This window comes from Danio rerio, chromosome 18 (genome assembly GCF_049306965.1).
Source record: "Danio rerio strain Tuebingen ecotype United States chromosome 18, GRCz12tu, whole genome shotgun sequence".
Taxonomy (NCBI): Eukaryota; Metazoa; Chordata; class Actinopteri; order Cypriniformes; family Danionidae; genus Danio; species Danio rerio.
In genome coordinates this window covers 37,596,458-37,609,465 of record NC_133193.1, presented here as the reverse complement: position 1 = coordinate 37,609,465, position 13,008 = coordinate 37,596,458, and the positions used below count along the sequence as shown (strand labels likewise).

The window sequence follows — 13,008 nt, the reverse complement described above, 5'->3', positions numbered from 1 at the left end:
AAATCTCCCTAGACTGATGCCATTTCAAGCCGTTCAGCCTTATAATCTTAAATTGTCAGCAAAATCATCTAGAAAATCAATCAAATACTAGCTCTAAAATAAGTTGGTAAATTAGTAATGGCTTCTGCTGTTCTGATGTCAGCTGCAGATGTGGATGAATGGCGTAAGAAAGTAGTTCCTCATACAAAATGTTTTTTAGACTCTCGTGTTTAATTTTCTTTTTTCTAAACATGATTATGTAGTCGAACTGTTGTAAACACAATATCACACTCGTAGCAGTGGGACACAAATGCATGCCTCCCACCAGTGGCGATATACAGCCTTATCGCACTGCTACGATATATGAGCAATATCACACGAGTAGCAGTGCGATATAGCTGTATATCGGCACTGGTGGGAGGCGTGCGGCCTCGTGCCATATATATATATATATATATATATATATATATATATATATATATATATATATATATATATGCTTTAAAAATATAAATAAAAAAATTAATTATTTATAAATAAATAAAAAGTTAAAAGTTAAAACATAAAAATCAAGGTTTAATTGACTTTAAATTTTATTTATTTATTTATGTGAAGGAATATCATAATAGTATGATCGAAAGTTATTAAAATATCTAAAATCAAAATTACAATGTATTTATTTTCATTGTATTTTTTATCATGACAAATACAAAAACATTTTAGAAATTACATTTTATAAGAAATAAAGGGGCTTAAAATATTCTGTAATCAAGAAAGAATGAAAAAGAAATTTGCTTCTACTTTCGCAACAAGTCATAAAAGGTTTGCCAATCTGGATTTTAATCCTAACTAGTGACAAATAATAATCCAGTAAAGCATAAGTGCTTAATTCAATGTGATAAGTATTTAATTATCTGATTTTTAATACAATTTCAGGATTTTATACCTCTGATGTTGGTAATAATTTAAATATTAAAACATACATTTTAAAATGGTTAAATTTTATTTATAAATAATGTGCAGTTTTTGTTTATTATGGTTATTGTGTAAATTAAAAAAAAAAAAGAAGCTTTGGTATTACAACACAAATATCTAACATGAGGGGACATGTTCTGGACAATATGGGGCCTTACAATAAGAAAAAAAACTGTTCTAGGGTAAAGAAGAGCAAAAGAGGAAGTTCACCCTTTAAAATACTATCTTGGCTATATATAGAGGGTCTAAAGACATCTACAAACATACACATCTACACATCAATATATACAGTATGTTTTTAAATCACATGACCAACATATTCAATTGAATTTTTCACTCACGGTCTGGTTTACTAACGTGTTTGACTAGCTAGGATTATGTACTGTATGAATTTAAAGTGTAGCACTATAAATGCTCTGGTTAAGAGATGGGTGGATGCCATGAACTGAAAGCCTGAATGTATGTTATGCCGTAGATGTAAGATTTTCTAGATCAGTGAGTTTATATATTCTAGCCTGTGGGTGCTTAACCACTTTGCAGCAGGTGACACAAAGAGCACCATGAGAAGCAAGAGCAAAATTGGTGGTATAAAATCCTAGTTCCTCTGCAGCACTGACAGGTTATAGAATCAAATTACACTTCAGGGGGGTTTGATGGTTTGATATAACATTGATTTAGTCTTTCTCTTTTCTGTAAGTTCCCATTGGTGGTTTACTGCTGTATGAAGAATGATTTTACTTTGTAAAGAAATGTGAATAGTGATTGTCAATTCAAAACCAACTATTGTTCTGTTGCAACACCGGCTCATTCTGAAAACATAGTCCTGCATACGTTTCTGGAGACCGCGAATTATGTAGCCGGAGGTATGTATGACTGCATTTCATTTCTTTAAGGGAACACGATGGGGTGGTATGATGCTGTTCCTTTTGGCGCTTACCGACTGACCGCTTACCTCCGTGTAGAGGGCCTTCCCACCACAACAAGTTTGTCTAGTTAGCTCATTGTGTACGTTGGTGGACTTAATGCGCAGAGAGGAGTTGACCGCGATGGCGAGGATGACGACAACAACCGGTTTCGATCCGGGGAAGGATGGTTCCAGAAATCAGGTAAGATTAAAATAAATAAATAAAAAATAATAAAGCGAACGAGTAAACAACAGGGTGAGAATGCGGAAAACGTGGTAAAAGACGAGGGCTTTTCTATTTCTGGACGGCTTTTGCAAATCATTGGTTGGGTTTACAGAAGTAAGCAGGCGGGCAGGTCAATCGGTAAAATTGGTTTGGTTAAGGGCAGGGCTTTTCAATTAATTTGTCATGGGGGCCGGTTCATGAAAAGCATCACTTGACTTGCTATATGAGTGATGACACAACTACATATAAGAGCTCATACGCTGTATTTGTGTAAAGACACCCACATTGGCTTTTTCTATATTAAAATGTTAATATATTGTATTTTAAAACAACTGCATTGTAAAATTTTACTTTTTTTTTTTTTTTTTTTTACAAACATTCAAATGTTGTATTTTGCACAACAAAAGCAGTGCATTGCTAAAGTAGGCTTCTGCTACATTCAGACACATTCATATGTTATGTTTTGAACAGCATTACAATTAATGATGAATGGTCCACGGGACCATGTTTTCAGAATAAGCCTGGGTGGTTTTGAAGTATTATGGGTGAAATTTGAAAGCCCAAAACCAATGCTGGGGAAAGTTACTTATGAAATAAATTACAATATTGAGCTACTCACCAAAAAAGTAACTAGTTGTGTTATTTAGTTACTGTGGTGAGGGGGCGTGGCCGAGAGCTATGGGAACGGAATGAGGCCACCGTGTAAGTGGCCGCCTGTGATGCGCACCAGCCTCGAATCCCACGGAAGGAGCTCTGGACTATAAGAGGAGGAACGATGGCAGAGGAAGCCGAGAGAGGACCGGGCCCAGGCATATTGTTTTACTTTTGCTTTCAGTTTGATGGCAGTCTCCATGACGAGCTGCCGTCCCTGTTATTAATAAATAATTTAAAACCGCGTCGGTTCTCCGCCTCTTTCTTCCCGGCGGCCAAAGGGCCGTAAACTTCATTACAGTTACTTTTTATGGTAAAAAAGGATATTTTCTGCTTTTGAAGGTATTTTTGTATACATTTTCTGATCTGGCTGAGGCTTAATCACTTTCAGAACTTTGCTCTTTTTTTTTAATAGGAGTTAACAACACACTGTATAACCTTTATTTACCTTTAAAAAATAATGTAGGATAATGTCATCTTCAGAGAACTTCCTGACCCTAGAGCTTTACATGGCGTATATATAATTAATGAATGTTTAAACCAATGTGTTTGCTGCTTTTGCAATTTTTGTCTTATTAAAGTAAAATCAGTGTCCATTCAGATAATCCTCTTTTCCTTTTCTTCAGTGCGCTCAAAATAATGAGGATATTTTAATCGCAGAATTGTAGGGCTTTGGCGTCTTCATATCTATCTGTTCCTGCAGTCTCTCATTGTGTGTGGGATTTAACACAGCTACATTCATTTTCATTTAAATTTTTATAAGCAAATTAACTCAACTAAAAACGATAATGATAATGGTAATGCATTACAAAGTAATAGTATTACATAACTTGCATTAATTTTAATGCGTTACTCCCAACACTGCCCAAAGCACAGCTCTTAAATGAGCCAAAACATACAATCTGACCTCTGAAAACAATCAGAAAACATCTTGTGATGCCAAAATGAATGTCATGCGTCACAGATGCAGTACACTCAAAAAATGTTTGCTACTTGTTCTAAGTACTTACAGAAAATGAGCTGAAACAACAAAATTTCTGAGATTTTTTGGAAGAATTTAATTTTGTTATGTTCAATCAGCTTAAATCAAGTTAACAAATGTAGAGTTAACTAAATTGATATGTGTGGGGACAATGTAAATGAATTGTTTGGAACCATGCATTATTTTAAAATGTACGTATGCCTAGGCGAAATATTGATTAAATAAAGCAGAACCAAGACAAAGGTTGATAGTCCAGATCTGTCTATAACATTTTTAAAGGCAGCTCGCGTGGCACACACCCTGTTTAAAACCATTAAATGTCCTGTTAAATGAAATTAAATAAATTCTGTCTTATATTTGTGTGAGGATCGTCTGATGTGTGCAGGCAAGGAAGCTGTGACAGAAACTGAAACTCACGTTTGCTCATGTTGAAGCACAGATGCTTTCAGCTCCTCCAGATGACTATGAGCTTCCTGGAGCTCTATTCTCAGGGTTCTTTCTCTTTCTGCACTTCCTCTCATCTGCTCCAGCTCTCTCTCAACTTCCCGCAAATGCTCCTGCAGACGTTGAAACTCGTGCAGAATCAAGTAACTCACACCGCAGTAGCGACAGGCTTTCTCTGTATGATCCATCTGAAGACAAACACAAAGAAAAACACAAATTACAGATCACCAATATTAAATCTATCTATCTATCTATCTATCTATCTATCTATCTATCTATCTATCTATCTATCTATCTATCTATCTATCTATCTATCTATCTATCTATCTATCTATCTATCTATCTATCTATCTATCATCTGTCCATTCATCCAACTATCCATCTATCTACAGTATCCATCCATCCATCCATCCATCTATTACAGTAAACTATTTAATCAGTTGCCTACTTACCTAAGTACCTATATGATCCATGTAAACATCCTTAGCTTCCTACAGGCTTATGAATCCATCTATTCATTTACTTACTTACCCATTGACCTATCTATATGCAGTGCATCCAGAAAGTATTCATAGCGCTTCAATTTTTACAGCATTATTCCAAAATGGATGAAATTCATTTATTTCCTTAAAATTCTACATACAATAGCCCATAATGACAATGTGATTATGGAATATTTCAGGTTTTTTATTTGTTATAAATTTGCAACAATTTCAAAAAACCTTTTTTTCATATTGACATTATAGGGTATTGTGTGTAGAATTTTGAAAAAAAAAAAAAAGATTTTAATCCATTTTGGAATAAAGCTGTAACAAGAAACAATGTGAAAAAGTGAAGCGCTATGAATACTTTCTGGATGCACTGTATCAATCTGTTTATACAACATCTATCTATCATCTATTTAACCATCTACCAATGTCCCTACGTGCCTACCATCAATTCATCTACTTATTTATTCTCCCCACTAGACATATGCCAATATTCAGTAATTCAACTTTTCATGATAATGAACATGCACAAATTTTTTTTCTGTGGGCAATTCTAAATACCTGTAATTGCTTATTATTATTATTATTATTATTATTATTATTATTATTATTATTATTATTATTATTATCTATAGATACCAAAACTGTCAGTAATAAGTAAAATTAGTCATTGATTGCATTTGATGTCATTTGCTTAATCATACAAGTCGGTTTTGTACACTGTTGCACATCACTGAATCCAGTGGCAGGTTTATAATGATCTTCTGGGAATGACAAACAACCAAGCCTTGCCACTCCTCCCCGGTGTGAAAGAGACCTGTCAGAGTGCAAATGCCACACCAAAGCCCATGAAAACCTTGCTCTGAACTGCACAATGCTGCCGACGTGTTTCTCTGTGACAACAAGCAGAAACGAACAGAAGAGGTCACATACTGTAGTTTCATTTTTGTGTGTGTGTTTGTGTGTGTGTGTGTGTGTGTCCAGCCTGAGTTTCTGTTAGGCTTACTGTAAGTGATCATGTGTTTAGCAGGTCGAGCTCACAGCTGTGTGTTCCAGTCAGCTTACTCTAAAGACTTGACTTGTTTTCATTATTAGATCTTATGAAAAGAGAAGTGATAAAGAGATGAGATGAGATGTCATTGCTGAGCTCGGAAGCCGAGTGATTTATTTGTATTCATGCTCTCAAGCAGTCGTTTTCAACCTTTCATTCAGTGTCATTTACAGTATATATGGAAAACTTCTGATGTCTAGAGGTACGATTTTCCACTGAAAAGTGCTGGGTTGCACAAAATCAGCCTGTGTTGGGACAACTTGAAGAAAATAAGTTAATTTATTGTTTATATATATATATATATATATATATATATATATATATATATATATATATATATATATATATATATATATATATATAAATATAAATGTAAGCAGATTAAGCATAAAATAATCAAGTTGTCATCATCAAAGTAACTCAAGAATTGTGTTGTTTCAGCTTAGATTAAATAAGTAGTTTGAACAACTAGCTATGTAAGATCAAGTTGTGTAAGATTATTATGAGTATTAGTAATATTAGTAGTATTCTAACTGCACATTTAGCTTAATAATCGGAGACATCATTTAGGACAAGCCTTATATTTTTAAGGTTTTATTTTATTTGTGATATCTTGTTTTAAGTTTGCCTACACTTGATTACACTAACAGTATACTTGTGCTTTAGCGACATATTATTAAAGAGCTGGGCGACACAGTAGGTAGTGCTGTCGCCTCACAGCAAGAAGGTCGCTGGGTCAGTTGATGTTTCTGTGTGGAGTTTTCATGTTCTCCCTGCATTCGAGTGGGTTTCCTCCGGGTGCTCCGTTTTCCCCCACAGTCCAAAGACATGCAGTACAGGTGAATTGGGTAGGCTAAAATGTCTGTAGTATATGTGTGTGAATGAGTGTGCATGGATGTTACCCAAAGAAGGGCATCCGCTGTGGCGACCCCAGATTAATAAAGGGACTAAGCCGAAGAGAAAATAAATAAATGAATGTATTAAAGTGTAAACTGTATATTCAATTGTTTTGCTACAATAAGCTTCAGTGTATTTTGAGAAAGGGTAATAATTTTGCAGTTTAATTACACTTGCTGGCAAAAGTCTTGTCACCTATGCAAGTTTTAGGAACAACAAATAATAATGTGACTTCTAGTTGATCATTTGGTATCAGAAATGGCTTATATGAAAGACAAAATATATATTTTACTAAAATAAAATATGATCATGCCTTGATTTTTAATTATTTAATTAGGACAGTAAAAACTGACTTTACATACTGTATTTGAGATGATTGAAATGCCGTTCAACAGATGATCAGGAAAATCTAAAATCTACAACTTTTCCAAATGACCAACTACAAGGTATATATATATATTAATTAAATAAGACTTCCGCTGGCACAGCTCTGCAGCGACACGGGCTCGTGCTTGTGTTTTATATATTTATATTTATATACGGTCTTATTCTGTAAATAATGTATGTTCTTAACTGTTTGTTCTTAATTGTTTTGTTTTATTTATTTTTACTGTCTGTTTAGACAATGTTGTAGCACCTTTTATGCCCAAGACAAATTTCCTCTCGGGGACAAAAAAAGTTAAACCTAAACCTAAACCTATATATATATATATATATATATATATATATATATATATATATATATATATATATTGTTACAACTGGGATCAACATCAAGACTTTTGTCAGGTAGTGTACTGTCATGTCTTAAAGTGTGGACAATGTGCATGTACATTTGATTTAATTAATCGATTTTGAATTTCTATTTAAATTGAATTTCTTGATTTAACTGGTACACTAATGTTGTTTTAAGTATTGTTTAATTGTCTTGGCTCATTTGAATACAGAATGGAATTACCCTGCTGCATAACTCGTTCTAAAACCTTTTCACACCAAATAAGCTATTAACAAGCTAGGTTGAAGATAATTTACTAATTACCCTGCTTGGAATAAGTGTCATAATGCTTGTTTTAAGAAATTCCTTTTTTTACTAGTGCCTGCAAAAGTTTTCTTATTTAAAGATTATAATCGTCTCTCAGCACTGTCAGACAATTTGACTTGTTTTTAGTCTTTATCTTCTTAAATAATTTGTTTACTTCTTGTAGATTTAGCAGTGCAGCACAAGGAATTATAAGCAGGGGCAGACAAAATCAGATGTTTTCTTTGCTATTTCTGTGCTACATTTTGCAAAAAAAAAAAAATAAATATTAATAAAATAAATAAATAAATAAATAAATAAATAAATAAATAAATAAATAAATAAATAAAAACTTTTTGAAAAAAACTGCAGATTTTTTTTCGTAATGAATTTGAGAGGATAGTAACTAAAACCGTAACAAAAGCATAAACATTAAATAAATAAAAACTTTTCAGCTTGAATTTAAAATTTACAATGTAAATTCAATTTGATCAACTTGTTTGGTAAATAAAGCAAGTCTTTCACGTAATATCTATTCTGGTTCCTAAAGTGGGGGTCGGGGCTTGGTGATTTCCAAAAATCTAGTTTATTTTATTGAACCATTAAAATTATCATATTTTATCTATAACATGCTAAAGATAAAAATAGTAGTAGTAGCCTTTACATTTCTTTCTTTTTTTTTTTTTTTTGGATTGCGACCATTGGAGTAATTGCATTTTATTAAAGACAGCAATAGGGTATATGCCGAAGCATGCTAATAGGACTTTTAATTTGCGAGTAACCTGGGTTAAACGTTTATGGTAAACTATATGTCAATGCAAAATTGGCTCGATTAAGGTCTATTTTCTTTAAAACAGCTGGGTGATATCCGATATATAGTGGGTCTCAGATTGTACAAGAAGCACCACATTAAATTACATTTTCCCCGTCATGTCTTTATAATATGAGCATTTGTTTTGCCCTAGTATATTTAATGGAGCTTCTGCACTAGCCTGCTGATTCTGACGGGCACGTGCGTAAATGGCTTTTTATCTTGTTTTTGAATGTATTTTAATGGTATTACAACATCAATGCTGTAAAAAGAACCATATAAAATAGACAAAAACTCACAATAACAGGTCACTGGAAGTTTATCAGTATGGGAAGAACACTAGCTTGGCATATACCCTATAGCGTCAAATACAGCAGATTGATTTTATGAAAGCAGATTAAATTTCTTGCACATTTACAGTATTCAGACGTGGGCCTATTGATTTGTGTGCACCGTTGCATGCAAAAAGATCTTTAGAACCACCTCAAACGATATTGGGGGTCGCGAGTCACTGGCATTTTTATTTTGGGGGTCGTGGGCTAAAAAGTTTAGGAACCCTTGTTTTAAAATATATCTCTTTCAAACTGTGGACAAATTGTAAACACGTGATATAAACATTTACATACATTCAATAAATTATTAAAATTAATTTTAACTTCAACTAAACAAATACATACGTACACACACTTCTACAAGTAAATAAATTGGCTAAATGATGGACTTTAAAAAAGGCAGATTTCTGTGTGGGCCTACTTATAAGTCATTTCTTTTTTTTTAAATCTCTCTCACGTTTTCTTTAATCACTAAGACTAAGCGTCTGGAATTATAGCTGAATTTTTTTTTCCATAAACACACAAATGCAACACAAGTCTCTATGAGATTGACCCTGTCTCAGTTAAAGCCTGTCTGTGATCCTGCTTACCTAACTGTCTAAACACACACACACACACACACGCAATCCTCTGCCTCCCGGAGAAATGTGGACATTTGCACGAAATCTGAAAGCCCTGATCCCCCCGCTTTCTCTCCCTCACGCATTCAGTCAAGTTCAGAGACAGGCACGCATGCATAGGCTTTCACACACACGCACACGCTGGCCTGAGGGAAGGATGTCTGCCACCAGTAGGAACGTGTTCCCGTGACAGTGATGGCCCTCGGGGAGGCCTTTGCCCCTGGCACTGACACATCCGCTCAGCGCTCAAACACACTTACACACTGTCCTCCCCACACACATGCTTATACACATACCTTGTACCGAGCTAGATGGATAGTTCGAGACATAAAAGGCCCTGCTTCTACATCGCTTCTCAGGGGGAAAATATAAAGTTCACTTTGTATAACCTTCAATGAATAAAAGAAAAATCACACTTAAAAATTCTGTAAAAGCATTTGACTGACAGGTTATGCTGGTGAATATTTTACAATAGCCAAATGAAAGAAGAAACGTAGCATTTCTGTGCTATTAAGAGGAAAAAAAAAAGAATAATGACTTCAGACAAAGGCTGGTTCTTCATTGTTGCAAGTGCTGCAACTAACAGTCTGCCATTTCTTTTAATGCTGCGAGTAATACAGAAATGGCACACTTTCTCATTTAAGGTCACGGCACAGCCAAAATTAGCCTATTTTATGTCTTTTTAATTGATATGATGGTGCTTGCCACGTTTCCCTAGGACAAGCTGAATTAAACATATGACTCATGGCAGGGGGCCTGGAAATAACAGCAGTGTTCTTATCAAGGAAAGAGCTATAATTAATTTAAAGGAAACCTTTCTGCCATCATCAAGCATCGGGGGTTATCATCTCATGCACACCGGGAAGAAAGAGAGCAGTTTATGTGCCATGGTCTTTAAAAAAAACAGACCCCCTAATCTGTTTTTCTTTTTTTCAACTCACCCCTCCCCTCTTTTCATCTGCCCCCACCAAATCCTGTGTCAGAAATGGGTCAGCGTTACAGGCACGCAACATACCACCAATACCTAGCAAAAACACCACACCCCCCTACTACCACTACACAAAGCAACCTGTTATGAACTTCCTTTGATAATTATGCATTTAAGTCTTTTTTTTCTGATGCTACAATGAAGTTGAACACAAAGAAAGAATTGCACCCCAAATTGTCTGCCGACTACAGCGTGTTCTGCACAGTGTTAAAGAAAATATCACACAGATAATGAATATTCGGTTTGACCCCATTTTTGAAGCTGTTACATAGAATACAAAAGGAGACAGAATAAGAAAAAAAAAAACATTAGGGGTTTCAAAACCCAAATTATTTTAAAACCCTTTTTGTATTTTTACTTTTATTGTGTAAATAATAATAATAATAATAATAATAATAATAATAATAATAATAATAATAATAATAATAATAATAATTAATAATAATTGTCTGTTTGTTTGTTTGTTTGTTTGTTTGTTTGTTTGTTTGTTTGTTTGTTTGTTTGTTTGTTTGTTTGTTTGTTTGTTTGTTTGTTTAAACAGTTTGCATGTTTGTGCTGGTCTTATTAATTTAATATGATTAAATAATTAAATCAGTAAATTAAGTATTAAATTAAATAAAAATTAAGTATTACAATAAACTAAAATATTTAAAAGAATAATAAAAAATGTAATTGTTAAAATTTTTCATAACACTTGAACATACTGTGTGTGTGTGTGTGTGTGTGCGTGCGTGCGTGCGTGTGTGTGTGTGTGTATTAGCACTGGTGTGAGGCCAGCATTGCCTTAGTGTTCCACCCGTGACAATATACAGCCATATCGCACTGCTACAAGTTTGATGTTGCGTTTAAACAACAGTTTACATTATAGAGTAGACATCAAACACAAAATCAAACACAGAGAGCCTAAAATTCCTTTTGTATGAAGGACTATTTTCTTTCACCATTCTTTCACATCTGTAGCTGATGTCAGAGCAGCAAAAGCTGTTACAAATTTACCAACATCACTTTAGAGTTAGCATTTGAATGATTTTCTAGCGTAATGTCAAGTGATGACAAAAAAAGTGATTTTGCTCACATTTTAAGATCATAAGGCTGAATGGCATAAAATGCCTTCAGTCTAGAGATATTGATTTCTCTGTTGTAATCGGGGGAAACCAATAAATAACCCCAAAAAAAGCCAAAGCAACGCAATCATTACCAGATTACTGTTGTGTTTGCTATAAGGAAAAACACTAAACACATGCGGGCATTTCTTCTTTCTTTCTATTTACTGAACTAATCTGCAGTATCAAAAACAGGAGACACATTAGAAACAACTCGTGGTTATAGAAAGAGTGGCCAACACAAAATACATTCCTAATATGTGAGTCCCATCTCACACTAGATACACTATAATTAGTATGGTATAAATACAACACTGCAACATTAAAAAGAGAGAGATCGGCTTGGAAAGTCACTCACCAATTTTATAATGTTTTGATCAGCTGTAGTTTGAAAGGTTTTTTTCCTCTAAGGGCTTGTTATGCGGTCTCTTTCACCATCTTGTGGATGGACAACGTCTACCGTCTTTGCTCTGCTCAATAGCTATGATTCCATCCACCTATTTTATGCACATTTTGGATATGCACAATATGTTCAAACCTGAGTAAGATATTTTTTTATTCTATAAAAAAAGATGAGCAAATTCCAGTATGCACATTAAAAATTTCTAATTATTTGAGTTTGTTGTAAGAGATCATGTGATGGGCGATGCAGTGGCACAGTATGTAGTGCTGTCACCTCACAGCAAGGTCGCTGGTTCGAGCCTCAGCTGGGTCAGTTGGCATTTCTGTGTGGAGTTTGCATGTTTTCCCTGCGTTCGAGTGGGTTTCCTCCGGGTGCTCTGGTTTCCCACACAGTCCAAAGACATGTGGTACAGGTGAATTGGGTAGGCTAAATTGTCCGTAGTGTATGAGTGTGAATGAGTTTGTATGGATGGGTTTCCCAAAGATGGGTTGTGGCTGGAAGGGCATCCGCTGCTTAAAACGTGTGTGGGATAAGTTGGCGGTTCATTCCACTATGGTGACCCCGGATGAATGAATAAGATCATGTGATGATAAAAATATGTGTAAATGGACAAACCAACAAGCTGAGCACATTGTAAAACATCTGAAATGTTGTTTTGGTCATTGTAAAATGCCTTAAACATTTCCGAATTAGTGTTATTATATTATTAATGACCTCTAGAGCTGTCAAGAGCATCTGTGCTCCAAGTCTCATGACTTCAAATGCCACCGCGCATTCACTGCTTGTCAGAATTGCCTTCTGAGGTGCAGGTTATTTATTAAATGAAGAAAAGATTCATGCAGCTTCTCCTACCGCGGCAAATTCCATTTTTGCTGTTGATATTTGGCACCAGTTAATCAGAAAGTGACGGTTTTATTCGCTTTGACTCGTTGGATGAAAACGTTGCTTTATTCACACATCTTTCATGCATAATCCAGTTTTGCGGCGCATAAAGGGAATTTGCATTTTTGGATGGAAACAGCTAATAACAGACTGAAGGATGTCAACATGTTGTATCTCAGAAATGATAATTTTTTAAAATAGGCACTATCCTTAAAAATAAACTGCATAGATGCATCGAATCTAAGAACTACATT

General features: G+C 34.6%; 1 protein-coding gene across 2 annotated transcripts in view; it reads right to left on the bottom strand.

The window, feature by feature from the left end:
- The window catches only part of lekr1 (Leucine-, glutamate- and lysine-rich protein 1), a 268,183-nt gene that overhangs the window by 242,656 nt on the left and 12,519 nt on the right, over positions 1-13,008 (bottom strand). For both annotated transcript variants that reach the window (XM_073929990.1, XM_073929991.1), the window contains exon 3: positions 4,135-4,349. In XM_073929990.1, coding sequence (XP_073786091.1) covers positions 4,135-4,349 — 215 coding nt within the window. The remainder of the gene's footprint in view (positions 1-4,134; positions 4,350-13,008) is intronic.